We start from the raw sequence: 27,318 nt of genomic DNA, 5'->3' as shown, positions 1-27,318 counted from the left end.
CCTTGTAAATTCAAGGAAAAAAATAGCAATGCCTCCCGACATCGGTTACTTCTTTATTCACCAACCATATCCATTAACCCTTCCACCCACAACTATTATTAAGCCGCGCTCGCAATGGGATAAAATTCGAGATATGATATGATTGATCTTATCCTACGTTTGGTGCTCGCTCAGGACACGATAAAATCAGATATAACAGGGATATAGGTAAGATAAAATTATCCCATGGAGGAGATAGAATAAAGTGGATATGATTTCTAATGTCCATAATAGAAAGTTATTTTTCTCGAATAACAAACTTATTAAATTAACAAAATTGAAATTATATTTCAATATAAATAATATTTGAATTCTAATTTAAGAAAATCTAAAATTTATTTTTAAGTAATCTTATTTTAATTTATATATTCAACTTTAATTCTTTCTTATATTAAACATTTAATCTATAAATTAAATATTTATATTTATTATATATTTTAGGTATTTTTGTATTTTAGGTATGTTAGTACGGTTTACTATTTGATAAATTTTTATTAAATAATGATGATGAAAGGGGAAAAATAAAATAAAAATAAATTAAGGAATAGTGTTACGAGAGATTTTTATCATCTCCGTTTATGAACATTTAGGTTCATTTATATACCTTTATAATGATATGTCGTTTATATTTTAAAAAAATATATTATATGATGTGAATATATCCGACTTTAATACTGCGGTTCACCAAATAATTGACAGGATAAAAAAAATCTAAGAATTTCATATCTTATCCTATCCGGTCCTATTCCAATTAGAAATCAAAACGATCAAACGTAACTATCTCGGATATAGGGGTTATTTTCAAGCGTAGTGTTTTTATTATTATTTATTTATTTATTTTAAGGGTGATTTTGGGGTTGATTGGAGATTAAGAAATCGATCAAGGTGTATTTGGAAAAGCACATTGAGTGCATCCTCAAGAAAGATGTTCAAGTTACTTCTGTTGATCTATTCCATCCCTATTGTGCAACAATAACTTCATGATCATCAAAAGGTGACCAGTGGCTTTGTTGTTTATTGTTCTAAGTTCAATAACTATGTTAAAACTCCTAAACAATCAGTTAATCATATCTAGTTATATGTCATTTTCTCGTGGCATGATTTGATATCATACTAGTAGGTGTATTAGAAATGTTTATTTCTCTGATACATTTCGAAATTTGTAAATTAAAAAATTCCTAGTGTGTATCTACTATTTTTCATCTTAACTAACATTAGGGTATCTGTTCAGTCATTCAGAAATTTCATTTGTATTTTGATGCGTGGAGACATAATTTCGTTCACTTTTCCATAGGTACCGTGTCTCTAGGACAGCTACACATATTTAGCACATGACGCAGATACCGGGACGATTGGAGCCGTTGACCCTTTTGAATCCCATCCTATATATAACTGATGCTTTGAGTAAGGAAAAATCGAAATCTCACCTCCATTATCACTCACTGACCCTTCTCTCTCTCACCATCTGCGTCTCTCTCTCCTGAGCTTGCGCGATCCTTCGCACTATCAATCGCAGCCTGCGATTCTCTCTTTCTCTTCGAGCTCGTGCGATCCTGCCTCTCTCTCTCTCTCTCTCTCTCTCAATCGCAGCCTGCGATTCGCAGGAACCCTCTATACGCAGCAAGCCTGCGCCCAGCAGCCCTAGATCCACCGCACCCTCGCCGGTAGCCACCATCGTCGTTAGCCGATTAGTCTCTTGTTGGTGCGCCGCAGGAACGCACCTCTCGTCTTCTTGTCGCTGGGCCCAGACTCGTCGCCATCGCCTCTCTTTTGCAGCTCGCCGACTCCGACACAGCTATTCCAGAGCGAGGTGAGTCCGAAATTGAATTTTTTTGGTGAACCCCTTTTCCCTTTGCCTTTTTGGGAGGGTCGGAGGTTCGGTTCCGAAGGATTGGATGGTCTGGGCTTTGCGGTTGTATGTTACTGACCTAAAATATAAGATTGTTCTGTTGAGAGAGAGAGAGAGAGAGAGGGAGAGAGAGACTGGTGAGAGATCCAATGAGCAATATCTTACGAGGCCTCAGAGACCAGAAGTGTTACGGCTTAGAGACAAATCAAAGAGGATGAGAATTTAGGGATACGGTTGTGGTTGTATCTCTATCCTGTGGAATAACCCAAAGAAATATATGACAGACGAGGATCCTGTGGTGCTCAAATTCTTATATGACACTCTTGTAAAATCTGGGAGATATGCTTCTTCCGGACCTTTGGTGGGTCTGTGTTTTTGGGAAGTACCTGGGGAATTTCTGCTTCACTAGGCCTCCTCGGACTAGTTTATTATTGAACCGCTGATTAAACAATGTTTGTGTAGCTCAGTGAGAGGGAGAGAGGGAGACAGTCATCCTTGTAGTCTCAAGGAAACTGCACTTTGTATTTTAGCTATGTGTGCATATTGAAGCCATGCAAGTTTCACATGCAAAGCAGTGGAAACTCTTCATGCTTAACCCATCTCCTCCATTCTACCAAAAAGAGAACCTATCTCCTCCATCACACAAGCACAGGGTTGATGATGATATATAAATCACAGACATTATCTAATCATCATACGTATCTTTATATACAGCTTTTGGAGTAGGTATGTAAGTAATATCCTGGGAAAGCAACTTTGATGAACTTCAGTCGATTCCTTACGGTCCATGTCCATCATCAATTTCTCCAAAGCTGGTGTGAATATTCTTATGATTTCCTCGCAGGACTTGGTTGCGCTTATCTGGGGCTGGTTTGCCGAAGTTGGTAGGTTTGATTCAAGGTCTCTGGACAGCTTGCACCCTTGAAGAATTACAAACTTGGCCTGATCTTCCATAATTTTGTTGGACTCTGGGATTGTCTTGCTCTATTGGTCAGCACAAATGGAGCATTTGGACATTATTACAACTGCATGCTCCAGAGGCCATATAAACTAATGGGGTGTTGATTTCCATGTTGCTGATTATACGATTGCAGAACCACATTATTTGGCGCTTAATGTTTCAATACAAATTAGGAAGATTAGGTTATTTTCTCGCATATTAATGTAAAATTCAAAGCCATATAGGATATGGGGTGGTTGTAAAACAAGTTCTAGTGGAAACGGGGTTTGACCCTGGAATCGGACCAAACAGGGTGGTTCCAAAATAGGATCCAGTGCAAACAAGGTCGCAAAGTCTGAAACCTACCCATCGTGGACCCGGTCACCCCTAGAAAACGCAGCTAATCTTTAGCTCATAGTTGTTGCCGATTTGTTAAACTCCATCATCCAATGGCTTCTTCATTGAAACCCAAAAAGATTTATGATGTCTTCTTAAGTTTCAGAGGGGCAGAACTGCGTCTCAACTTCGTCGGCCATCTCTACCAAGCTTTAATCCAGAATGGAATACGCACTTTCCGGGATAGCGAAGAACTGAAGAAGGGTGACCAGATATCGATGCTGCTGGAGGCCATCGAAGAATCATACATCGCAGTAATCGTTTTCTCTCAGTACTACGCTTCCTCAGAGTGGTGCTTGGAAGAGGTGGCGAAGATTATGGAGTGCAAGGAGCAAAGGAACCTCACCGTTCTGCCAGTGTTTTATAAAGTGGAACCAAGAGAAGTGAGAAAGGGAAGAATGAGTTATCAAAAAGCTCTAGATAAGCACAAGTCTGAGTTTGGCGAGGATTCGGAGAAAGTGAAGCGATGGGAGAAAGCTCTTTTCAACGCTGGTAGCTTGTCCGGTTGGCCTTTGAATGATGGGTAAGTAGAGTGGAGTCCATATTTTGTGTAAGAAACTAATCTTTACAAGTAAGTATAAATATTGTTTTCACAAAAATAAATAAATTAGTTAATCAACACACACATGATTGTAACTTTGTGAGTATAAGTATAGATGCTTCATCTTATAAATCCTAAAAATTCTTAAGTTGCTTAAGTTAAAGTTAGTAATTTCGTACATGAGTTGGTAAATCTAAGACATAGTTAAAAAGATAAACAAAAATATGGAAAAATATAAGATAAGTTGACAATTAAAAGAAAAATAAACTTGACGAGTAATTCAAATGAAATTTGATACTCAAAATTAGTTGATAATTTGATCGGAGAAAAATATGTAAGCCACTCTAATGAAGATTGGCAATTTTTAAAATGAGTTTGTGAGTAACTCAAATGAGAGTTGGTTATCCAATAGAAAAGTTGGGAAATTAAAAGAACAAATAGCATTGGTAATTAGTAAAAGTTGGTAGCTCAAAACTAGTAGATAATTAGTTAATATGACAAAAGTTGTTAAGTAGCTCTAATTTATGTTGATGATTTCATATAAAGTTAGTAGATTGAAGGCTGTAAGTAAAGAAAATCAAATTTGGTGAGTTAGTAATTGGTTATCTGCTAATTATAAAAGAATTTGGCGATTTCATAAATTTATTAGTCTTTTTCCACTGACAATATTTTTGGCACTGAAGATCTTATTGAAACTTACTGGCACGGAAACAAAACATCTATTTTTGAGCATGGAACAATATTATTCTGATTTGGCTGTTGCTAAGCCCCATTTCCTTCGTAAGGTCTATGGCTCTTTCTTTTGGATCCTTGTTGCCCTCCTCAAAGTATAATATAAGCTCTGAACGTTTTGTTTGTGGGCTGTTTGAGTTGTTTGCATTTCGTTTGGGTCAATTGAGTTCGACATATTTTCAATTTTGGCAACCTAGTGTTAAAGTCGTTACTCACACAGGGCTTACCATGAAATAGACTTGACCGAAAAAAAGAAAAATCATAGAATGGACACGTGGCTCTTTCCAGTAATAGAAATTAGACATTAGGACTTTATCAACTGAAAAATTTACAAACTCAGTTGAGAAAGATAAAACATTAAAATTTAATCAACCAATGGGCAAAATGTTTAAGTAGTGTTATTGCACTTACCCCATTTCTTCTTCAGAAGGAATAAAGCAGTTAGCAATGCTTGATACAGGATAATTAGTCTATACAGACCGTGTAAGGCAATGACTGCATGCTTCAGGGTTTTTTTTAATAATTTTCGGATCACCATCTTAATTGCCGTTCAAAGTTCATCCTAAATAGCTCCCTTTGGTTAAGTGCATAAATTAATCAAAAAGAAAAATAAGTGAATCAAGAACATGAATCACTTATGTAGATAGATACATGAATCGGTTGACTAAAAGTTGAATCCTGAGCTTGTTCTCTCGGAGTTCTAATTCAACTAAGAGGGGAATACATTTTGATTTGGCTGTTATTATCTAAAAATGTGACACACTACTTTGTTATTGTTGGCCGGTGATTGCTCGTAATTGCTTATTCAAATTGCTAAAACGATGCTATAACTTCTTTTTCCGTTTTCGTCAGAGATGAGTCGAAGCTTATACAAGAAATTGTGGAATGGATCTCCAATCACCTTGGCCGAACGCTCTTGCATGTTGCTAAGCACCTGGTTGGGATAGAATCTCAAGTGGTTAAGGTGAAATCAATGTTAAACCTTGAATCTAATGATGATGTTGTGATGGTGGGATTATGGGGACAAGGGGGTATAGGGAAGACAACCTTGGCAAAAGCCCTTTACAATTCTATTGTGACACAATTCGAGGGTGATTGCTTTCTGCCAAATGTTCGAGAAACATCGAAAGATTGCAGGGATCTAGCTACTTTGCAAGAGACATTACTAAAAGATACATTATTACTGCTGCAAAGATTAGAAGTATCCAATGTTGATAAAGGTATTAATATAATACGACGCAGACTTGGTCGCAAGAAAGTTCTCCTGATCCTTGATGATGTGGATGACCTGCGCCAGTTAAATGCTTTAGCAGGAGAAGGCAAGTGGTTTGGTAATGGGAGTAGGATCATCGTTACCACAAGAGATAAACAATTGCTAACTTGTCAGGGGATATATCGAGATCATGTGTATGAAGTTGAAGCACTAGATGACAGTCAAGCTCGTGAGCTGCTTAGTAAGCACGCTTCTCAGATGCACCGAATCAGAATAGATCTAGTAAATAGGGCTCTGAATTATGCTAAAGGTCTTCCTTTAGCACTTGAGGTGTTGGGTTCCTTATTATGTTGTAAAACAGAAGCTGTATGGGAAAGTACACTAAAGAAACTTTCCAGGAGTCCTACCGAAAACATTAATAATGTGCTCAAAATTAGTTATGAGGGACTCGATGTAAATGAGAAAGAAATCTTTCTCGACATTGCTTGCTTCTTTAGAGGGTGGACAAGACAGCATACAGCGAACGTTCTCAAAAGTTGCGATCTTGAGACTACTGCAGGATTTGAAATTCTTGTTGAGAGGTCCTTGATAAGAATTGAGTTTGACAGACTAGAAATGCATGACTTAATTCAATTGATGGGTAAGGATATTGTGAACCAAAAATGGCCTGATGATCCCATAAGACGCAGCAGACTATGGTTGTATGATGATGTTGACGAGGTTCTGTCCAATGACAAGGTAAGACTTACGATTACGATTAAAGTTGTGCTCCTTATCTTTGACTTTAATTACTAAAAATATGTTTAATCTAAATAATCTTGCATATGCAGGAAGATTGTGCTGTAAAAGCCATAGTGTTGAAGCTACCTGAGCGGACAGAGATGTGTATCCATCCTGATGCTTTTAAAAAATGAGAAGGTTGAGAGTGCTCATCTTGGACAACGTGCAAAATTCTTTCCAAGGTCCTTTATGTCTTCCTAAGGGGCTTAGATGGTTTGAATGGCCTGGATGTGCTCGCCAGATTACTGGAGATTCCTCTGGTTCAATGAAATTAGTGGGAATTGCTATGAGGGAAGCCAGTATCACAGTAGTGCCTGAACTATTTAAGGTGAGCATTTACCTACGTAGACCTTTTCATTGTCTACTTTATTTGTATGTGTATATGTGTATTACATGTACTAGAACATGAAACGAAGTGGTGTTCCCTAGTTTTTGAAACCACTTCTCCTTTTTTCCCCTTTCAAAATAACCCTAATTACTTGAGTAGGAAAGATGTTTACGTGCAGCAAAATTGGCATTTAAAAATTAAGTGAAACAGCTTTATTAGAAACTCATACACAATACAAAGAAAAAGAAATTTTATAAACATATATATTAGAAATTAAATATATATTAGAAACTTTGCCCGTAATGCGTGTGCGTTTAGAAATAATTTGATATACAAGATCCTCACGGTATACCGCTAGTTTCTTAATTGAAAGTCAAAGCTAGGTTTTGAGTTGAATACATGAACTTTCTTTCTTCAAAATGTTTTAAAAAGTTGGTTTCATTGTCTTTAAATGGCTTAAAAAGGTTTCTTAATTTTTGGGAAAAATTCATTGTGATAGAATATATATTTTTGACATAAAGCTATTATATATAGTCTAACCCAGAACAGAAAGAATGTTCACTTCGGTGCTCGCCACATGACATTCACTTTACTTCTTCAATTGGCACATGGCATAACATGTGGCTTAAATTTGTTGGTGGCCTGCCTTCACGTTGTTGCCGCATGGCGCTTCATTTTATTTTTCTGATTGCCACATGGCATGACACATGCATACTTTTACCACGTGGCCCACTTCTGACCAATATTCATTAGCTTTTTTATTTGTCATTTCTAAATTCATTCTCTTACCACATATATGTATAGATTTATAATTATTAGTAAAGTTTCTAAGCGTTTACTTATTTCTCAATACAACGCGCAATTCTCAGCAAATTAGTTCATAGTAACTTTGGCTGAGATGTTTCTTCTGCCATATTTGCAGGACTACCAACAATTGAAGTACATTGATTTCAGTTATTGCAAGTCCCTAATTCGTATCCCTGACCTCTCATGTGCTCCACATCTCGAGCAAATGTCTTTCTCTTATTGTGAAAACATGGTAGAAGCCCATGAATCGATTGCATATCTTGAGAAGTTACAGTTGTTGGCTTTAAGTGGGTGCTCTCGACTTGGTGTTTTTCCAAATGTGCTCAAGACAAAAAGACTCCAGCGTCTTTATCTTACAGGTTGTAAAAATTTGGAAAGGTTCCCTGATATTCCACATGAACTTGAAAGCCTGACAGCTCTTTTGTTAAAAGGGACTGCTATTAAAAAACTTCCATCATCAATAGAAAATCTTGTTTCTTTGAAGATTATGAGCTTAACTGATTGCAAGGATCTGGTAAGTCTTCCGTCTAGTATATACAAGTTACATAACATTGAAGAGTTGGACCTTTCGAATTGCAAATCCTTCATTAGGTTTCCAAAGTACGATGATTCTGCTGATCCATCTATCAAGATCGTACTTCCAAGTTTAAAATTTTTATACCTTTCTGGAAGTAGTCTGACTGAATTGGAGTTTCTTGAGAATCATTCCTATTGTCCCAAATTGAGTATTTTAAATTTGGTGGGGACCAAAATAACTGGCGTTCCAACATCCATCTTTGAGCGACATTTCGAAGTCTTGAATCTACCACCCCATATTTCACGCCCGGATCGCTATAAGATTCTCGATCCCTATTCCTATCTTTCTGACGGTAGAAGGTTTGTTGAGATGATTTATAAATACCCGTATCGCCGAGTAAGATTCTCTCTCTCTCTCTCTCTCTCTCATTATTGTGCAGTGTATGCTGGATTCAGTGTGTGCTTGTATATTGCAACAGCAGAAAACGATAGAGAGGAAGCTTAAGAAAAGCAAATAAATCTGTAGTGGTTCTACACGTGCATGCATATGACGGAGGTGGCTTCCGTTCTTTTATAAGAATCATTTCTATCACATGAGACTTGCATATTATTATAAGCAAGGATCAATGTATCTCCACTCATTTATAGAGCTCTAGTTAGAAGTGGAATTCGCTAGGATTACTTACTAAACTTAACATTGAATTCTTCTATTCGAGTACTTTCTAACTGTTTATCTTATAACAGGCTGACAATGCTATTTTTCCTGACGCAAAGTTTCCAGAGTGGGTCCTCCCTATTGAAAATGGTTTTGTATCTTTTAGGGCTTCTAGGGACTTGTGTCACAAGTTTCTTGGATTCGTTATCTGTGCTGTTCATAGTACTGATGAACAGGATCATGGGTCACAATCATACCACATAGAAATAAAAGTTAGTGGCCAAATTCTGTGTAAGGGTGAATGGACTCCCCTTGAAAATCACACCTCGTCTCTATTATTCATAAGACCTAGGTGGGGAGCTGTCAATTTTGGTCAAATTTATGGGAGTCATGAACAATTTAGTGTTAAAGTATCAAGTGGAGTTCTGAAAAAGTGTGGATTCCGAATAATGTGCAAGCGACTAGAGGAAGATTTAAAAGTTAAGCTTCAAGATCTAATGGATCCAGCTTTACTCTTCGAGTTTGATCATGAATCAACATATTCGAAAGCCATGGGTCCACTTATGCACGGAACGATCAAAACAGATATACAGAACGACTTGCAAGATTGTCCAGCAACGCTACTTTCAGCATCACGACAGCTCGTGACAACACCGAGCTCTGATGGATGTAAGATTGCCACCTACCAACGACGGAGGCGACGAAGAGAAGAAGTTTGTCTCCCTGAAACAGAGTCCCTAGTGAACCGACGGCGACGGAGACTGGAGAGCAGAGGCGATGGACTAGCACCACTGACTGAGGCCATGGAAATTGATGACTTGAAGGATGTGTAGCTGAGGTTCTGGGCTTCATGCAGCTTGCTGAAGATCAGGTAACGCCTGGCACATCCCAATTGTATTAAGTTGATGTAATACTTGACCTGGACTTTGAATTCGATTCCTTGGTTCTACAGTTGTGCGGGAACTTTGAACAATGTGTTGTTGAATTTGTTCGAGAGGCGTTGAATTAGTGTTCCTTCGTAAGTTTTGTCTGTGGATGCTTAGTAGTGAATTCATCACTAATCGATGTTAGACGCTGCAAAATCAGCAACAAATCCGTAGAAGGTAGCTTTTCTTTCTTTCTTTGAGTAGGTGGCAATTTATTGAAAGAAGTAGGTGAAGTCAAGAGAGAGGGGGATTTGGGTGCTTTTGAGGTGCCTAGCAGATGTGGATCTGGAGTATGTACCTATCATAAAGATCGTGCAGCGTGTGATAGTTTTTTCAGGACAATTGAATAGCAAGAAACTGTGGCAACATGCAGGAGTAAGAAATTTTGGAGCAGTCAGCATTGCTAGTGCCCACAAAGCTCGTTGTCTTGTCTCTTTCTTTGCAAATGCTGATAGCTAGATAGCAGTTGATTTTAACTACTGTCGTTATAGCTCATCTCATCTTTTTGGCAGGACAAATACATGCAGAATAGACTCGTTAGACTTGTATGTGTTTTCTTGCAGAGTTTGATACGGAACAATCACATTGATGGTACGTGTTTGCATTTACTCATTTTCTTCATGCGTTGGATAGTCCTTTATTTCTATTATTGTTGGGCCTTCGAAGGTGGAGTCCTGTGTGTTCTGCGTGCCTCTGCAGAATTTGATATCTGCAGAAGATTGTGGACTCTGTTTTTCTTTTTTTTACAATGAAGCAAAATCCATGTGATGGAACGAAATCTGCATGCTGTTTGTTTTGAGTATATGCCTTCCAGCTATAGCGAAATGGATAAAGAGAATATTCAGTGTCATGTAGGACGATATTGGTGGGATGATCTGTTTCTTACACGATTTGTTTTTCTGCCTTCTTCTGTATGTTAATGATTTTGGGCAGTCAAGGAGATCCTGATTGAAGTCCAAGCCTTCTGCATAAACTTTTCACGGATAAGGGAAGCAGCTGGGCTATTTAGGCTTCTCAAAACGATGGAAGCACAAGCACAAAATTCTTAGTTTCTTCCGAAAGTTGCTTGTTGTAGATAATGATGGTTTCATTGCGAGATTTGTAGGAATAGTTGCATCTCTCTCTCTCTCTCTCTCTCTTTCTCTCTCTCTCTCTCTAGTTGTAATAGAAAAGAGGAACATTTTGAGGTTCTGTGGCACCATCTGATCGGTTCAGCCAAACAAGCCATTCTTGCACTTTGATTGATCACAAACGACGGAGTCATCAATGTTAGTAGAATCACACAAGCTAATATTGTTATTGGCCTTGCCGGTGGCGATTTCGGGGTCATCAGGGTCATGGAAGAATTCTATCGTGTTGAATTAAAGAGCATATTGTTATATATAAGGTTGATCCGATTATGTGCAAAGATGCCTACGATCACTCCATTAACCAGGTAATTCAAGCTGACAGAAATACGTCAACTGGGCGAACCAAATCGCTTTCTATTTCATCTCCCTAACCGTTGTTGGCACATCATTCTACGGGCACCTCGAGCACTCTCACTTCTTCGTTTCTCAGTATTATGTTGAGTTGAGTGGATTCGACATATTCTAAGTCTTGGTGTACCATGTTGATATGTGGTTTAAGTCGTGCCACCGTTCATGGCATGCTTAGGGGTACATGATAACCAAAATTTCTGTTCTAGAAATAATTTTTTATTCCTGCACTGCTTTTAATGAAACCTGTTTGAATTTACTCAGTTTTTCTATTTTTGGAATAGATTTCTATTCCAAAAATTGATTTGGAAGAGAAATCAGAAATAGAAATTTTATACTTCTGATTTCTGGAAGAGAAATCAAAAATAATTTCTCTCACTAAACCTTAATTACCCTAATTTTGGTGAGTCCTCCCTCATCTCCTCTATGTCTCTGCCTCCTCCTCTTCCTTGGCCTCTCCTCATTTTATTAAAAATAAAAATAAATAAATATAAATATATTCATTTTAATCATTTAAAAATAAAAATAAATTTATTTTAATAAATTTATTACAAATAAATAAATTATTTTTATTTTATTAAAAATAAATTTATTTAAAATAATTCATTTATGACAAATAAAAATAAATTTATTTGCCTTGAATGTTTTGCCAAATAATTTTTTTTTATTTATTCATTTTAAAATAAATTTATTCGTAAAATAAAATAAAATAGAATAAATAAAATAAATTTATTTTTAAGGATATTTTATTTTTATTTATTTTTATTTTTTATGATTTATTTTATTTTATTTTATTTTATTCTTTATTTTTTTGTTACTAAATCATTTTTATTTTTATTTTTTATATTAAAGGTCGTCGCTTGTCGCCGCCATGGCCATCCGAAAGGAAGACATTTTCATGTCGTTATCAAACGAATTTTTATTTTTAGAGTAGAAATTTTGTGTCGTTATCAAACTATTATTTTACTAAACTCTTCTGAAATAGAAATGAAAAATCTATTTCCTGTTAAACTATTTTCGAACATAATAGTTGTCATGCGTGCCCTTATTAATCCTAGTAGAGATGACTATCCACAACATCATTCTAGGGGGTGCATGATAAAAATTATTTCTGTTCCAGACCAATTTCCTCGAATGTAAACTTGTTTGATAACGCTTATCAAATTTTCTATTTCGGAATAGATTTCTATTCCGTAAATAGAAATTGAGGAGAAATCGAAATAGATATTTTCTATTTCCGATTTCTTCTAAATTAATTTCGATTTCTCCTAACCTAATTTCACTCTTCTCCCTCGTACGCCTCTTCTCTTGCCTCCTCCTCCGCCTCTTCTCTACCTCCTCCTCCTCCTCCGCCTCTCCGCCTCCGCCTCGCATCGACGCCCTCCGCCTCGCACCGACGCCCTCCGCCTCTTCTCGCACCCCGCCGCTCGTTCCCCTGCGGCCGTGAAGCCCTCACCGATCCGAGCACCGACGCCCTCCGCCTCTTCTCTCCGCCTCCTCCTCCTCCTCCGCATCTGCCTCTGCTCCGCCTCCGCCTCCGCCTCCGCCTCTCCTCCGCCTTTGCTCCGCCTCTCTGCTTCGCCTCCGCCTCTCCGCTCCGCCTCCGCCTCCGCCTCCGCCTCTCCGCTCCGCCTCCGCCTCTCCTCTGCCTCTGCTACACCTCTCCTCCGCCTCTCTGCTCCGCCTCCGCCTCCGCCTCTCATCTACCTCTCCTCTGGCTCATCAAATGAATTTCTATTTTTGAAATAGAAATTCTATTAAGTTATCAAACAGTTTTTTTCCTTAGAAACTCGTCCAGAAATAGAAATCGAAAAATTCATTTCTGTTCCAAAAATAGTTTCGAATGAAATGTTGTCATGCAACCCCCTAGCCAATGGAGTAGCGGGGGGCTCGTGTGGAAGGAGATGTCGATTAACGCATCGCAACCTTATTCGTGCCAGTTCTAATAAAGGCTTGTAAACTTCACACATCATCACGATTCGATTCCAATTTCTCCTCCGTCTCTCCATTATTATAAACGCCTTCTCCATCCGCTCGTCGTATCATGTAATTCCACGTCATCACGATTCGGTTCCAATCTCCTCCCGTCTCTCCATTAATATAAACGCCCTCTCCATTTCCGCTCACTGTCCCATGTAATTCCACATCATCACGATTGGGTTCCAACTTCCCTCCCTGTCTCCATTATAAACGCCCTCTCCATCCTCTGGCTGTACAGTAAAATTCCAAATCTCTCTCTCTGCCTCTTCGATATGGATGCGCAAAAGATGGCTCCATTACTTGCAGGGTTGCTTTGCATTCTGGTACTGACGACCATGCCTTTCGGGGCGGAGGACACGGCATGACGCTACAGGTGGGTAGCGAAGTACGAGCTCACGCCGCCAGGGGGCTACTGGAAGCTGTCCGTCACCATAAACGGATGAACCCCCGGCCCAACCATATCGGCTTATCAAGGAGACCTGCTCGTCATCGAGGTCACCAACAAGTTGGGGAAGGAGGAACTCGCGATCCAGATTGACGGAGTGAGACCGGTAAGTAACGAAGACATCAAAAAGCATGTATCGTGAAGGTGTTCAGTCCATGAGGGGACGATGACTGATGATGTTGGGGTTGGGTTTTTGCAGATTGGCGGGGCTTCGACACACCCCATTCGGCCTGGCGAGACTTTTGCCTATCGGTTCTTCATCGACAAGGTGAGTCCCATTACAAAGATCCATTTGACACTATTTATGACTTATTTACTTAATATTATTATACCATATATTAACTTATTTAATATCCATATGGGTAAAAAAAATGGATTTATGAGGCATTCTAACAGGTCTAATTGGGAGAAAGCAACTTTCATGATCCATTTATCCCCGGTGTCGGTTTCAGTTTTTCATGAGGGTCCTCAGAACATGAACTCGACCATCGCCTCCACTATGACCATCACCTCAACTACCTCCAATTCCATCACCCCTTAATGTCCCGGCTATATTTTACATTTTGGTTCTGCTTCTTTGTTAGAATAATTGTAGATTTTGATTGCTTAGATAATCGAGTGGTCTAGAGCTTGAATAAGTAAAATTTAGTTAACATGAGTAATAGTGCACACTACAATTTATAAAAAAAAAAGAAAAAAAAAAGAGAGAGGGTAAAAAGTACCAGACACATCCTTAACATAGTCATGCATTGTCTAATCTCTCATAATAAAGTAAAAGAAAAGTGCATCGAGTGCATTCTCAAGAAAGATGTTCAAGTTACTTCTGTTGATCTATTCTATCCCTGTTGTGCAGCAATAACTTTATGATCATCAAAAAGGTGATTAGTGGCTTCGTTGCTTATTGTTCTAAGTCCAATAACTACATTAAAGGCTTTTGGATAATCAGTTAATCATGTTTAATCATATGTCCTTTCCTCATGGTCTAATTTGATATCATACTATTTCGTACATTAGAAATGCTTATTTTTCGGGTACATTTCAAAAGTATGTAAATTAAAAAAATTTCCACTGTGTATCTACTATTTTTCATTTTGATTACCTCTTCAGTCATTCAGAAAGTTCATTTGTATTTTGTTGCGTGAACCCAATTCCGTTTACTTTTCCACAGGTAAATAAGAGCACGTGATGATGCGCGTCCGGACTTTCCTGCGACGCGCATGATCATTGAAAAATTCCCAGTGTGTATCTACTATTTTTTGACTTTTGTCCCGATCCGGACTTTCCTGCGACGCGCATTCCTACAAAAAGAGAGCGAATGCAATGGCTTGAAATTTCACCTCCATATTACCTCTTCAGCCTGCGATTCTCTCTCTCTCCTGGAGCTCCTGCGATCCTGCCTCTCTCTCTCTCTCTCTCGCTCTCAATCGCAGCCTGCGATTCGCAGGAACCCTCTATACGCAGCAACCCTAGATCCACCGCACCCTCGCCAATCGCCACCATCGTCGTTACTTAGCCGGTTCGCCTCTTGTTGGTGCGCCGCAGGAACGCAACCCAACTCGTTGTCGCCTCTCGTCTTCTTGTCGCTAGGCCCAGACTCGCTACCATCGCCTCTCTTTTGCAGCTCCCCCACTCCGACACAGCTATTCCAGAGCGAGGTGAGTCCGAAATTGATTTTTTTTTTTTTTTGGGTAAACCGTTTCTCCCTTTGCTTTTTTGGGAGGGTCGGAGGTTCGGTTCCGAATGATTGTCTGATCTGGGCTTTGCGGTTGTATGTTACTGACCTAAATTATAAGATTGTTCTGGTGAGAGACCCAATGAGCAATATGTTAGGAGGCCTCAGAGACCAGAAGTGTTACAGCTTAGAGACAAAACGAAGAGGATGAGAATTTAGGGATACGGTCGTGGTTGTATCTCTATCCTGTGGAATAACCCAAAGAAATATATGATGACGAGGATCCTGTGGGTGCTCAAATTCTTATATGACACTCTTGTACAATCTGGGATATATGCTTCTTTTGGACCTTTGTGGGTCTGTGTTTTTGGGAAGTACCTGGGGAATTTCTGCTGCACTAGGCCCCTCGGACTAGTTTATTATTGAACTGCTGATTAAATAATGTTCGTGTAGCTCAGTGAGAGAGAGAGAGAGAGAGAGAGAGAGAGTCATCCTTGTAGTGTTAAGGAAACTACACTTTGTATTTTAGCTATGTGTGCATATTGAAGCCATGTAAGTTTCGCATGCAAAGCAGTGGAAACTCTTCATGCTTAATCCATCTCCTCCATTCTACCAAAAAGAAAACCTATCTCCATCACACAAGCGCAGGGTTGATGATGATATATACCTCACAGATGTTATCTAATCATCATATGTATCTTTATATACAGCTTTTGGAGTAGGTATGTTAGGAATATCTTGGGAAAGCAACTTTGATGACCTTCAGTTGATTCCTTACGGTCCATGTCCATCATCAATTTCTCTAAAGCTGATGTGATGATTCTTATGATTTCCTCGCAGGTCTCGGTCGCGCTTATTTGGGGCTGGTTTGCCGAAGTTGGTAGGTTCGATTCAAGGTCTCTGGACAGCTTGCACCCTTGAAGAATTTAAAACTTGGCCTGATCTTCCATAATTTTGTTGGACTCTGGGATTGTCTTGCTCTATTGGTCAGCACAAATGGAGCATTTGGACATTATTACAACTGCATGCTCCAAAGGACATATAAACTAATGCGGTGTTGATTTCCATGTTGCTGATTATATGGTTGCAGAATCACATGATTTGGTGCTTAATGTTTCAATAGGAGGATTATGTTGTTTTCTTGCATATTAATGTAAAATTCGAAGCTGTATAAGATATGGGCCGGTTGTAAAATAGGTTCTAGTGGAAACCGGGTTGACCTTGGAACCGGACCAAATAGGGTGGTTCCAAAATATGGTCCAGTTCAAACGGGGTCTGGTATAGGGTCCAAAAAAGAAAAACCGGTTCTAACAGGGTCGGGTACAGGGTCTATGTTTGAAACCTACCCATCCCGGACCCGATTACCCCTAGAAAACACAGCTTCAAATCTTTAGCTCACAATCGTTGCCGATTGTTAAACTCCATCATCCAATGGCTTCTTCATTGAAACCCAAAAAGATTTACGACGTCTTCTTAAGTTTCAGAGGGGTAGAACTTCGTCACAACTTCGTCGGCCATCTCTACCAAGCTTTAATCCAGAGTGGAATACACACTTTCCGGGATAGCAAAGAACTGAAAAAGGGTGACCAGATATCGCCGATGCTGATGGAGGCCATCGAAGAATCGCACATTGCAGTAATCATTTTCTCTGAGGACTACGCTTCTTCAAACTGGTGCTTGGAAGAGGTGGTGAAGATTATGGAGTGCAAGGAGCAAAGGAACCTCACCGTTCTGCCAGTGTTTTATAAAGTGGAACCAAGAGAAGTGAGAAAGGGAAGAATGAGTTATCAAAAAGCTCTGAATAAGCACAAGTCCAAGTTCGGGGAGGATTCGGAGAAAGTGAAGAGATGGAAGAAAGCTCTTTTCAACGCTGGTAGCTTGTCCGGTTGGCCTTTGAATGATGAGTAAGTAGAGTGGAGTCCATATTTTGTGTAAGAAACTAATCTTTACAAGTACGTATAAAGATTGTTTTCACAAAAATAAATTAATTAGTTAATCAACGCACACATGATTGTAACTTTCTAAGTATATGTATAGATGCTTCATCTTATAAATCTTAAAAATTCTTAAGTTGCTTAAGTTAAAGTTAGTAATTTCGTACATGAGTTGGTAAATCTAACATATAGTTAAAATTAATAAACAAAAATATGGCAAAATATAAGATAAGTTGATAATTAAAAGAAAAATAAACTTGACAAGTAATTCAAATGAAATTTGATACTCAAAATTAGTTGATGATTTGATTGGAGAAAAAATATGTAAGCCACTCTAATTAAGATTGGCAATTTTTAAAATGAGTTCGTGAGTAACTCAAATGAGAGTTGGTTATCCAATAGAAAAGTTGGGAAATTAAAAGAACAAATAGCATTGGTAATTAGTAAAAGTTGGTAACTCAAAACTAGTAGGTAATTAGTTAAAATGACAAAAGTTGGTAAGTAGCTCTAAGTTATGTTGGTAATTTCATATAAAAGTTAGTAGATTGAAGGCCGTAAGTAATGAAAATAAAATTTGGTGAGTTAGTTATTGGTTATCTGCTAATTATAAAAGAATTTGGTGATTTCATAAATTTATTAGTCTTTCTCCACTGACAATATTTTGGCACTGAAGAACTTATTGAAATTCACTGGCACGGAAACAAAACATCTATTTTTGAGCATGGAACAATATCATTCTCATTTTGGCTGTTGCTAAGCCCCGTTTCATTCGTAAGGTCTATAGCTCTTTCTTTTGGATCCTTGTTGCCCTCCTCAAAGTATGATAAAAGCCCTAAACGTTCTGTTTGTGGGCTATTTGAGTTGTTTGCATTTCGTTTGGGTCAATTGAGTTCGACATATTTTCAATTTTGGCAACCCAGTGTTAAACTTGTTACCGGTGTGGTTGAGTTCGAAAAATCACACATGGCTAACCATGAAATAGATTCGACCAAAAAAATAAAAATAAATAAACCATAGAATAGACGCGTGGTTCTTTCCAGTAATAGAAATTAGACATTAGGACTTTATCAGCTGAAAAATTTACAGACTCAGTTGAAAAAGATAGAACATTAAAATTTTAATCAACCAATGGACAAAATGTTTAAGTAGTGTTATTGCACTTGCCCCATTTCTTCTTCAGAAGGAATAAAGCAGTTAGCAACGCTTGATACAGGATAATTAGTCTATACAGACTGTGTAAGGCAATGACATCGTGCTTCAGGGGTTTTTAATAATTTTCGGATTTTAATTGCCATTCAAAGTTCGTCCTAAATAGCTCCTTTTGGTTAATAGTCAAAAAGAAAAATAGTGAATCAAGGACATGAATCACTTATGTAGATAGATACATGAATCGATTGACTAAAAGTTGAATCCTGAGCTTGTTATCTCGGAGTTCTAATTCAACTAAGTGGGGAATACATTTTGTTTTGGCTGTAATTATCTAAAAATGTGACACACTACTTTGTTATTGTTGGCCAGTGATTGCTTGTAATTGCTTATTCAAATTGCTAAAACTTTTCTGTTTTTGTTAGAGATGAGTCGAAGCATATACAAGAAATTGTGAAATGGATCTCCAATCATCTTGACCGAATGCCTTTGCATGTTGCTAAGCACCCGGTTGGGATAGAATCTCGAGTGGTTATGCTAAAATCAATGTTAAACCTTGAATCTAATGATGATGTTGTGATGGTGGGATTGTGGGGACAAGGAGGTATAGGGAAGACAACCTTGGCGAAAGCCCTATACAATTCTTCTTTTACACAATTTGAGGGTTCATGTTTTCTGGCAAATGTTCGAGAAACTTCAAAAGGTTGCAAGGATCTAGTGACTTTGCAAGAAATATTATTAAAAGATACATTATTACTGCAGCAAAGATTAGAAGTGTCCACTGTTGATAAAGGTATTAATATAATACAACGCAGACTTGGTCGCAAGAAAGTTCTCCTAATCCTTCATGATGTGGATGACCTGCACCAGTTAAATGCTTTAGTAGGAGAAGGCAAGTGGTTTGGTAATGGGAGTAGGATCATTATTACTACAAGAGACAGACATTTGCTAACTTGTCAAGGGATATATCAAGATCATGTGTATGAAGTTGAAGCACTAGATGACAGTCAAGCTTGCAAGCTGCTTAGTAAGCATGCTTCTCAGGTGCACCAAATCAGAATAGATCTAGTAAATGGGGCTCTGAATTATGCTAAAGGTCTTCCTTTAGCACTTGAGGTGTTGGGTTCCTTATTATGTGGTGAAACAGAAGATGTATGGGAAAGTACACTAATGAAATTTTCTAGGAGTCCTAACAAAAGCATTAATAACGTGCTCAAAATTAGTTATGAGGGACTAGATGAAAATGAGAAAGAAATCTTTCTCCACATTTCCTGCTTCTTTAGGGGGTGGAAAAGGGAGTATACAAAGAAAGTTCTTGAAAGTTGCGATCTTGAGACAACTGCAGGATTTGAAATTCTTGTTAAGAGGTCCTTGATAAGAATTGAGTTGGACATCCTAGAAATGCATGACTTAATTCAATTGATGGGTAAGGATATTGTGAACCAAGAGTGTCGCGATGATCCTGGAAGACGCAGCAGACTATGGTTGTATGATGATGTTGACGAGGTTCTGTCCAATGACAAGGTAAGAATTATGATTACAATCAAAGTTGTGCTCCTTTTCTTCGACTTTAATTACTAAAAATATGTATAACCTAAATAATCTTGCATATGCAGGAAGATTGTGCTGTAAAAGCCATAGTGTTGACGCTACCTGAGTGGACAGAGATGTGTATCCATCCTGATGCTTTTACAAAAATGAGAAGGTTGAGATTGCTCATCTTGCCTAACCTGCAAGATTCTTTCCAAGGTCCTTTATGTCTTCCTAAGGGGCTTAGATGGTTTGAATGGCCTGGATGTGCTCGCCAGATTACTGAATATTCCTCTGGTTCAATGAAATTAGTGGGAATTGATATGAGCAAAGCCAGTATCACGGTAGTGCCTAAACAATTTAAAGTGAGCATTTACCTACATAGACCTTTTCATTGTCTACTTCATTTGTATGTGTATATGTGTATTACGTGTACTAGAACACGAAACGAAGTGGTGTTCCCTAGTTTTTTAAGCCACTTCTCTTTCTATTTTTTCCCTTTCAAAATGACCCTAATTACTCGAGTAGGAAATATGTTTACGTGCAGCAAAATTGGCATTTAAAAATTAAGTGAAACAGCTTTGTTAGAAACTAATGCACAATACAAAGAAATTCTATAAACAAATGCTGAAGAAAAAGAATTTTCAAGGTTTGAATGCATTACGCTGTAAAACAAGGCATTCTTAAATGCTTAAATCAGTTTGTGAAGAGCAGCATTTCTAAGTAGACGAAATTAAATATATATTAGAAACTTTGCCTGTAATGCATGTGCATTTAGAAATAACTTGATATACAAGATCCACACGGCATACCGCTAGTTTCTTAATTGAAAGTCAAAGCTAGGTTTTGAGTTGAATATATGAACCTTTTTTCTTCAAAATGTTTTAAAAAGTTGGTTTCATTGTGTTTAAATGGCTTAAAAAAAGTCATTGTGATAGAATATATATTTTTGACATACAGCTGTTATATATAGTCTAAACCAGAACAGAAAGAATGTTCACTTCGGTGCTCGGCACGTGACATTCACTTTACTTCTACAATTGGCACATGGCATAACATGTGGCTTAAACTCGTTAGTGGCCTGCCTTCACATGGTTGCCGCGTGGTGCTTCATTTTTTTTTTTTTTCCGATTGCCACATGGCATGACACATGGCATGCTTTTACCACGTGGCCCACTTCTGACCAATATCCATTAGCTTTTTTATTTGTCATTTCTAAAATCATTCTCTTGCCACATATATGTATAGATTTATAATTATTAGTAAAGTTTCTAAGTGTTTACTTATTTCTAAATACAACGCGCAATTCTCAGCAAATTAGTTCATAGTAAGTTTGACCGAGATGTTTGTTCCACCATATTTGCAGGACTTCCAACAATTGAAGTTCATTAATTTCAGTTATTGCAAGTCCCTCATTCGAATCCCTGACCTCTCATGGACTCCACATCTCGAGGCATTGGTTCTCTCTGATTGTAAAAATATGGTAGAAGCCCATGAGTCGATTGCATTTCTTGAGAAGTTACAGGTGTTGACTTTAGATGGGTGCTCTCGACTTCGTGTTTTTCTGAATGTGCTCAAGACAAAAAGACTTCGGCATCTTCTTCTTACAAATTGTAAAAATTTGAAAAGGTTCCCTGATATTCCACATAAACTTGAAAGTCTGACACTTATTTCGTTAAGAGGGACTGCTATTAAAGAACTTCCTGCAGCAGTAGAAAATCTTGTTTCTTTGGAGAAATTGAGCTTATCTGTTTGCAGGAATCTGGTAAGTCTTCCGTCTAGTATATACAAGTTACATAACATCGAAGAGCTGGAACTTAAAGGTTGCAGATCCTTCATTGGGTTTCCAAAGTACGATGATTCTGCTGATCCATCTATGAAGATCGGACTTTCAAGTTTAAAATATTTAGACCTTGGTGGAAGTAGTCTGACTGAATTGGAGTTTCTCAAGAATCATTCCTGTTGTCCCAAATTGGGTAATTTACGTCTGATGGGGACCAAAATAACTAGCATTCCAACATCCATCCTTGGGCGCAAACATTTACATATTCACGTGGCGCCCCATGTTCATTTTGGAGGCTGGAAGATGCTCGATCCCTATGCTTCTAACGGTAGAGATTATCTCAAGTTGGCTTTGCAAATGCCGCCTCTCCAAGTAAGATTCTCTCTCCCTCTCTCTCTCATATTAATGTGGAGTGTGTGCTTGTATATTGCAACAGCAGAAAACGATAGATAGGAAGCTTAAGAAAAGCAAATAAATTTAAAGTGGTTCTACACGTACATGCATATGATGGAGGTGGCTTGCGTTCTTTTATAAGAATCATTTCTAACACATGAGACTTGTATATTATTATAAGCAAGGATCATTTTGTATCTCCACTCATTTATAGAGCTCTAGTTAGAAGTGGAATTCACTAGGATTACTTTCTAAACTCAAAATTGAATTCTTCTATTTGGGAACTTTCTAACAGTTTATCTTATAACAGGGTTACCATGCTACTCATCTTGGAGCGGAGTTACCAGAGTGGGTGCTCCCTATTGAAAAAGGTTTTGCATCCTTTAGGGCTTCTAAGGACTTGTGTCACAAGTTTCTTGGATTCATTCTTTGTGTTGTTCATAGTACTGATGAACATGATCATGGATCACAATCATACTACATGGAAATAGAAGTTAATGGCCAAATGCTGCATAAGCGTAAATGGACTCCCGTTGCAAATTATAACTTGTTTGTATCATTCACACCATTTGAGCAGTTGCAGGGAGCAATCAATTTTGGTCAAATTTATGAGTCATGTACAGTTTAGTGTTAAAGTATCAGGTGGAGTCGCAAAAAAGTGTGGATTCCGAATAGTATGCAAGCAACTAGAGGAAGATTTTATAGTTAGGCTTCAAGATCTAATCGATCCAGCTTTACTCTACGAGTTTGGTTATGAATCAAAATATCCAACAGCCATGGTTCCACTTATGCATGGAACGATCAAAACGGATATACAGAACGACTTGCAAGATTGTTCAGCGACGCCACTTTCAGCATCACGACAGCTCGTCTCCCATCTGACAACACCGAGCTCTGATGGATGTAAGATTGCCACTTACCAACGACGGAGGCGACGAAGAGAAGAAGTTTGTCTCCCTGAAACAGAGTCCCTAGTGAAACGATGGTGGCGTAGACTGAAGAGCAGAGGCGACTACCACCTCCGACCGAAGCCATGGAAACTGATGACTTGAAGGATGTGTAGCTGAGGTTCTGGGCTTCATGCCGCTTGCTGAAGATCAGGTAACACCTGGCACATCCCAATTGTATTATGTAATATTTGACCTGGACTTTGAATTCAATTCCTTGGTGCTACAATTGCGTGGGAACTTTGAACAACGTGTTGTGGAATTTGTTCGAGAGGCGTTGAATTAGTTTTCCTTCGTAACTTTTGTTTTTGGATGCTTGGTAGTGAATTCATCACTAATCAATGTTACACGCTGCTAAATCAGTAACAAATCCATGGAAGGTAGCTTTTCTTTCTTTCTTTGAGTAGGTGGCAATTTATTGAAAGAAGTTAGGTGAAGTCTAGAGAGAGGGGGACTCTTTGAGTGCTTTTGAGCTGCCTAGCAAATGTGGATCTGGAGTATGTACCTTTCTAAAGATCGTGCAGCGTGTGATAGTTTTCTTAGGACAATTCTCCAATAATTGCGATAGGATTCTGTCGCCAAGTTCTACGAGGTGCTTGAAGAGGCAAAACCATAGAGGAATGGTGAAGATGCAGTGAGACTTGAAGAAGCCACCAGTTAACAGTTGAGTTCTTTTATCACTTGATAATTTTGGCAGCTAATGGAGAAGTGAACCAAATTCACATGGCGCGTGAGAGTAATGTGAACATCGGTTGTGCCCATGAATGACTGGTTAGGTAGTGATATTCTTTAACCCATGGACTGTGGATATGAAAAAGAAAAAAGTCACGAGAAACACGAGTCTACATAAGTTATGCAGTAGAATAGTCACGAAGCACAAGAAGCGAAGGCTGCGCATGACAATGCTTCTTGATTGTGGAAGAGTTTTTTTTAATAAATAGTTATTTTCTATTTTTATTACAGGAACAATTTCGAGTAAAAGAACCTGTTTTAACTATATAAAATATCTACTCTTGGAATAGAAAAAGAATAGAAATGCATTTGGTAACGCAACAATTTCTTTTTTTGTATTATTTACTTTTTATTCTTGCTCTCGGTTTTTGGCGGCGGTCGCGGTGACGGTCAGCCATGGGTGGTTGTGCGGCGGTGGCGGTGGTTGGCGGTGGCTTTGGGCGATTGGAGGTGGCTGCAGCAAGAGAGAAAAACAAAAGAAAAAAAATTGGCTTATTTCTAGAAATTGTTCCTGGAACAAGAAACTACTTTTTTTTTTCAAAACTGTTCCTGAACAAAAAAATTAGAGAAATTGTTCTCGGGAACAAATGTTTTACCAAATAGGCATTTGTTCTTTTTTTTTTTTTTTTTTGTTCCGGAAAACAAAAGAATAGAAATTGGGAGAAACATAAACGTTACCATGCGTTACCTAATTCTGTTCCGATTTCTGAGGCCTTGGCAACAGTTTAGGATTCTCTTTTTATCCTTCTGTACCACAATGTTTATGAAGGAGAATAACCTAGAGGCCAAAACTCCTGGAACCTTTTGAAGATCTCGAGTGAAACCTGATTAATGAAAGATAAGTTTCTAAGGTACCAATGATAGGACACACTAAAACAAGCAACATGTAGTTTCTCAAATTAGTTGCTGTTTCGCTTTAATGTTGTTAGAGCCATATTGGTTTAACATTTTGGGGGGACTTGCATCTGTATTATAGGATGAGTATGTGGTGATAACAATTGCTTGTAAGTTTGTGAGGAGCATATAGTAAAGGACCTGCAAGATCTTGATCCGAAAAAAAAATAAAAAAATGAGACGTGCATTTTTTCCATTAGTAGCTCCATATTGATCTTGAATTATTTCTACTGCTGGCAAGTTGATGCTGATTTACTCTTGAATTGCCTGTATGCATGCATGCATTAAAGAATTTCTGACTTTTATCCTCACTTTTCTTTTTTCCTAACAAGTAACAAGACATTGCTTTTTTTATGTAAGGCAGAGCTTTTGTTGGACAGCCTTGAAGTTCCAGCTGGGTAAGATGCTAGTTTTCAGTAACCTGGTGCATTCACATATGTTACTTAATTAACTAATTAAGATGATTAGTGTTTCAGTCTTGGTTAGTGAATGATTTCATATTGTACTCTTTGATTGAACAGCTGTGTGATTGTTGAGGATGGCAGCGTTGTTGCAGCAGGAAGAAACTGGACCGATGAGACGCAACAGCACTTTGTTATAGTTCTGAATGGATACCCTCGAATTATCCACTCCCAGTTTATTATTGATCATTTTATGTTTCACCCTTTATTTTTATTTTTCTTTTATAATATTAAGAGAGGTGTAACTGACTTTGACATGAAACTTGAATAGAGTAACGAACCGTGAACGGACATTTTCATTTTTGCAATTGAAAAAGTAGGTCCTGCAGATGGTACTTTGGAAAATAACAAAATCTACCATGCAGTACTAATCAAGACGATGTACAAACTCTTGAGTCCTGTAATTTGTATGATTAAATTTTTGGCATCTCTGCTACACTTCTTTTCCACAGCCTATACCTATAAGAGAGTTTTGAATGACTTGAATAGAGACACAACATTAAAGAGCATGAGTCATATATTCTGCTGAACACTTTTTTGCCAAGGTTGCAAACGAGTATTCTTTTCCAGCTATCCAAGCCCCAGTTTGTGACCACTGCACATCTTCTTAGTCCAGATTCTCCTCCAATACCTATTCAAGAAGGGTAGATAGATCGATGTTAAAGTTTGGGCTCCTATCACTCTTTTCTCCTGGAAAAAAATTACTTTATTTCTTGTGAGTATACTCTGCTGCATACTTATATCACCAATTTGACAAGCATCTGAATTAAGAAACATGAACAAGGACCATGCACACGCACAGACTATAGCTAGCAATACTTTATCCTCCAAGTTAGACGTTTAGTTTTGGCAAAATGTTACAGAAACCAGTGAGAAATGACATGAAGAGAAGTAGTGAGGATTTCACTTTATGTGACAGCTAAATAGTGAGGGAAGAAGAGCACGTGATTTCTCTAAGCTTAATGTAACAAGGTGAGATATGTCCTGGAATGTCGAAATTGGTAAAAAGTACAAGGAATCTTCCAAGTCCAAGAAATGCAAGGCACACATGCAAAATCCAAAGGAAGGAAACTAAAATGATGATGATGATAATAGTAATAATACCTCTAGATAGTCGGGGGTAGGGGAATTCTTGTTGGATGCAAAACATGTAATCCAAGATCTCCATAACCAAAACAAGAGTATGGATAATTGAGTAGAAAGATTAATGCACCTATTTTAGAATCTATCATTCTTGATGCGGAAGCGGAAAAGCGATATCTATATGCAAGTCCTTTTCTTCTATTGCCCTCTGTATCACTGGCTCAACGAGACGGCTCCCTCACCCTTTAGCGCTAGATAAATGCTCCTTATGTGAGGATACTAGTGAGAATTCAAGTTAAATAAGAGACTTGAACACTATTTATAGAGTTTCCAATTAGGCTCTCTCATTACGGGTCAAGCTCAACTTGGCCCACACTAGCCAGCCCCATATTATATAAATTAAGAAACATTCAATCTCATCTTAGACTAACCCCGTAAAAAGGTAAATTACAATATCAATAAATGTAGTTCATATTAGGAAAACTCTTACATTCTCTCACTTTGATTATATTAATTGAAATTGTACTGTATATGCACACCTTGGTATGAAGATAATTCTTAATAGTCAATCCTATATCATAGAGTCTCAAACACCAAATCATAGCGATGACTGCATGTATATACACAGAGCATTTCATGATCATGAATGCTTTCAACTTTATTGATATGGATTCAATATGGCAGTGTGGTAAATGGATAACATCTTTCATAAATAGATCTCATTTGTCAGTCACAATCCTCTTACCTTAAGCGTCACAAAAAACTTGTGCCATTAGAGAATGTCTTTATGATTTCAATGAACCCATATATGCATTGTCTTTACGATTAACATTTCTTTATGTATAACAAGATATATGCACAAGGCTAATAACCAAATGCTCATAGCTTTCACTCAAAGTTTATAAAATACCTTGAGACTTTTATTGAGACTTTTATCAATATGCATTCAACATAATGAAAACACATTCAAAAATACTTTATTGAATGCAAAAGTTGATACATATCAAACCGTTACTAAGTGTAATAAACACAGAAATAAACTTTATTAGAATAAAGCCAAAATAGCTCCCACTAAACAATAACATCTTATGATGCTCTTAAGCTCATATTAATAACAT

At 37.9% G+C, this 27,318-nt stretch overlaps 2 protein-coding genes across 6 annotated transcripts; both read left to right on the top strand.

Annotated features, from left to right (window-relative positions):
* Positions 1-1,248: 1,248 nt before the first annotated feature.
* Positions 1,249-25,527, top strand: LOC120288272 (disease resistance protein RUN1-like). 5 transcript variants are annotated; one of them, XR_005546565.1, is made up of 8 exons: positions 14,085-15,280; positions 16,138-17,201; positions 18,803-19,901; positions 19,994-20,272; positions 21,274-22,062; positions 22,394-23,184; positions 25,021-25,054; positions 25,178-25,527. XR_005546565.1 is itself a non-coding variant. In XM_039301961.1 (6 exons), the coding sequence occupies exons 2-6, from the start codon at positions 16,729-16,731 to the stop codon at positions 22,709-22,711; spliced, it is 2,958 nt and encodes a 985-aa protein (XP_039157895.1). In that variant the 5' UTR covers positions 1,249-1,849; positions 16,138-16,728; the 3' UTR covers positions 22,712-23,309. The 5 variants fall into 5 exon arrangements, 3 of the variants coding, with proteins under 3 accessions (XP_039157895.1, XP_039157894.1, XP_039157896.1); XR_005546566.1 differs by having other exon boundaries at positions 25,017-25,054; XM_039301961.1 differs by lacking the exons at positions 14,085-15,280; positions 25,021-25,054; positions 25,178-25,527 and adding an exon at positions 1,249-1,849 and having other exon boundaries at positions 22,394-23,309.
* LOC104446666 (disease resistance protein RUN1-like) lies at positions 2,403-11,021 on the top strand. Its single transcript, XM_039301963.1, has 8 exons — positions 2,403-2,614; positions 2,733-3,747; positions 5,350-6,448; positions 6,541-6,818; positions 7,741-8,538; positions 8,886-9,667; positions 10,235-10,313; positions 10,656-11,021. The coding sequence occupies exons 2-4, from the start codon at positions 3,278-3,280 to the stop codon at positions 6,622-6,624; spliced, it is 1,653 nt and encodes a 550-aa protein (XP_039157897.1). The 5' UTR covers positions 2,403-2,614; positions 2,733-3,277; the 3' UTR covers positions 6,625-6,818; positions 7,741-8,538; positions 8,886-9,667; positions 10,235-10,313; positions 10,656-11,021.
* Positions 25,528-27,318: the final 1,791 nt, after the last annotated feature.

Source organism: Eucalyptus grandis, chromosome 9 (genome assembly GCF_016545825.1).
Source record: "Eucalyptus grandis isolate ANBG69807.140 chromosome 9, ASM1654582v1, whole genome shotgun sequence".
In the NCBI taxonomy this organism is placed as follows: domain Eukaryota; kingdom Viridiplantae; phylum Streptophyta; class Magnoliopsida; order Myrtales; family Myrtaceae; genus Eucalyptus; species Eucalyptus grandis.
This window is presented reverse-complemented; position numbering and strand designations above follow the sequence as displayed.

What these genes read in the sequence shown, in the direction of transcription:
- LOC104446666 (XM_039301963.1), top strand. Translation starts at nt 3,278, where the DNA reads ATGGCTTCTTCATTGAAACCCAAAAAGATTTATGATGTCTTCTTAAGT. An exon ending in GGTTGGCCTTTGAATGATGG is followed by an intron (nt 3,748 to 5,349) that starts GTAAGTAGAGTG and finishes CGTTTTCGTCAG; the next exon opens with AGATGAGTCGAAGCTTATAC. An exon ending in AGGTTCTGTCCAATGACAAG is followed by an intron (nt 6,449 to 6,540) that starts GTAAGACTTACG and finishes TTGCATATGCAG; the next exon opens with GAAGATTGTGCTGTAAAAGC.
- LOC120288272 (XM_039301961.1), top strand. Translation starts at nt 16,729, where the DNA reads ATGGCTTCTTCATTGAAACCCAAAAAGATTTACGACGTCTTCTTAAGT. An exon ending in AGGTTCTGTCCAATGACAAG is followed by an intron (nt 19,902 to 19,993) that starts GTAAGAATTATG and finishes TTGCATATGCAG; the next exon opens with GAAGATTGTGCTGTAAAAGC. An exon ending in TGCAAATGCCGCCTCTCCAA is followed by an intron (nt 22,063 to 22,393) that starts GTAAGATTCTCT and finishes ATCTTATAACAG; the next exon opens with GGTTACCATGCTACTCATCT.